Source organism: Saimiri boliviensis, chromosome 14 (assembly GCF_048565385.1).
Source record: "Saimiri boliviensis isolate mSaiBol1 chromosome 14, mSaiBol1.pri, whole genome shotgun sequence".
NCBI lineage: Eukaryota > Metazoa > Chordata > Mammalia > Primates > Cebidae > Saimiri > Saimiri boliviensis.
In genome coordinates, this window is record NC_133462.1 from 38,055,389 (window position 1) to 38,056,974 (window position 1,586).

Genomic DNA, 1,586 nt, shown 5'->3' on the forward strand with positions numbered 1-1,586 from the left:
TTCTGAGGGTACAGGGCTGAACCAGCTCTTCATGATGACTGTTTTCTCTTAAGCCTTTCTAGCGGTTTCTTGTTTTGTGGCCTCACCCAATCTTCATTGGGCATCAAACCAATGAAGATCAAATCTTGGTCTCTAGCTCAGTGCCAACTCCACCTGTGCCCTCCATGGGTGACAGTAGAGACACAGGATAAATTAGAAAAAGGAGTCATCCAGGTCCACCTCCTGCCTTCATTCCAAGATCTCTTTCCTCTTTCCCAGGTTCTCCAAGTAGCCATGGATGTGGGTTTCTTGGGCTTGCCAGATGTGTCTCAGAGTCATAGCAGGACCTTGTGGGGGACTCGGGGCAGGGGACCCACCATACGTCGCCAGCGGGAGTTCATGCCAGAAGAGAAGAAGGACACAGTTTACTGGGAGAAGCGGAGGAAGAACAATGAGGCAGCCAAGAGATCCAGGGAAAAGCGACGTCTCAATGATGCAGCCATTGAGGGCAGGCTGGCTGCACTGATGGAGGAGAACGCCCTGCTCAGGGATGAGCTGAGGGCGCTCAAGCTTCGCTTTGGCCTCCTGCCCCTGACTGGTGGGCCCCGGGCCTTGCCCCTGCAGGCCCTGCTATGGGAAGCTCCCTGGACCGGGGACCACCACCCTGGGGCTGAAGCACTGTCATCCTTGTCTGGCACCCACAGCTGCCTCTTAAGGCCATGTTCCCTAGATGCTGGGATTCCAGGATGTCAGGGCTGCCTGCTGGCTCCCAGATGGACTGGCCTGGCCACTTCTAGGTCCTCCCCCGAGTCTGCACCTCCTACCCTCAACAGAATTGACATGGCTTTGCAGAGTGCCCTCCCACCGGCCCTCTTCAGCTGTCACCTCTTGGATGGGCATGTAGGGTCTAGACGAGAGCTCAGACCCTGCTGGGGGCTGTGGTCACCAATGCCCTCCAGATGCCGAGCTTCGGGGCCAGATGTGTTGCTGACACCCACTGTTGATCCCATGGGTCTGTCTCCTGGGGTTACCTGCCCTGTCCCAGGAAACAGTCCTGAGGATCTGGGTCAGCCCTCTCTGCCCCACAAATTGCGCATCAAATCCCAAGCCTCCAGCAGAGTGCCTCAAGGTTGGGAGGGTGGCCAGGACCCCTGCTGAGAGCTTCCTCTGGGAAGGGCTGGGGCTGCAAGAGGGTGTTGAGGGCTGAGCATAGGTTGATCTGAAAGATGAGTAGCTTGGTCTTGATCAGCACCTGGGAAGGCCGGTAGGAAGTAGGGGTCCCTGGCTTGGAGAGTCCACTTCACAGCTTCCATGCCAGACCTCCTAGGGGAGGAATGGATGGGAGCCCATCATGGCTCTTGTCTTGCTGTAAAATCTATGCTTTGGGTTGTCACTTTTCCATCTTCCTTCCTCCTCTCCATTTATCTGTCCCTTCCTTCCACCCATCCATTTATCCAGTCATCCACTCATCCGTTCATCTCATTTATTTATCCATCTATCCATTCATTCATTAATCCTCATCTGTCCATCCATTAGTCCCTCCATCCTCATCCATCCATCAATACATCCATCCATTCAGTCTTCCATCTGTCCATTCATTAGTTTAT

At 54.5% G+C, this 1,586-nt stretch overlaps 1 protein-coding gene across 1 annotated transcript; it reads left to right on the forward strand.

The window, feature by feature from the left end:
- Positions 1-273: 273 nt before the first annotated feature.
- NFILZ (NFIL3 like basic leucine zipper) lies at positions 274-1,137 on the forward strand. Its single transcript, XM_039465724.1, has one exon. It carries the CDS (start codon positions 274-276, stop codon positions 1,135-1,137), a length of 864 nt encoding a protein of 287 aa, XP_039321658.1.
- Positions 1,138-1,586: the final 449 nt, after the last annotated feature.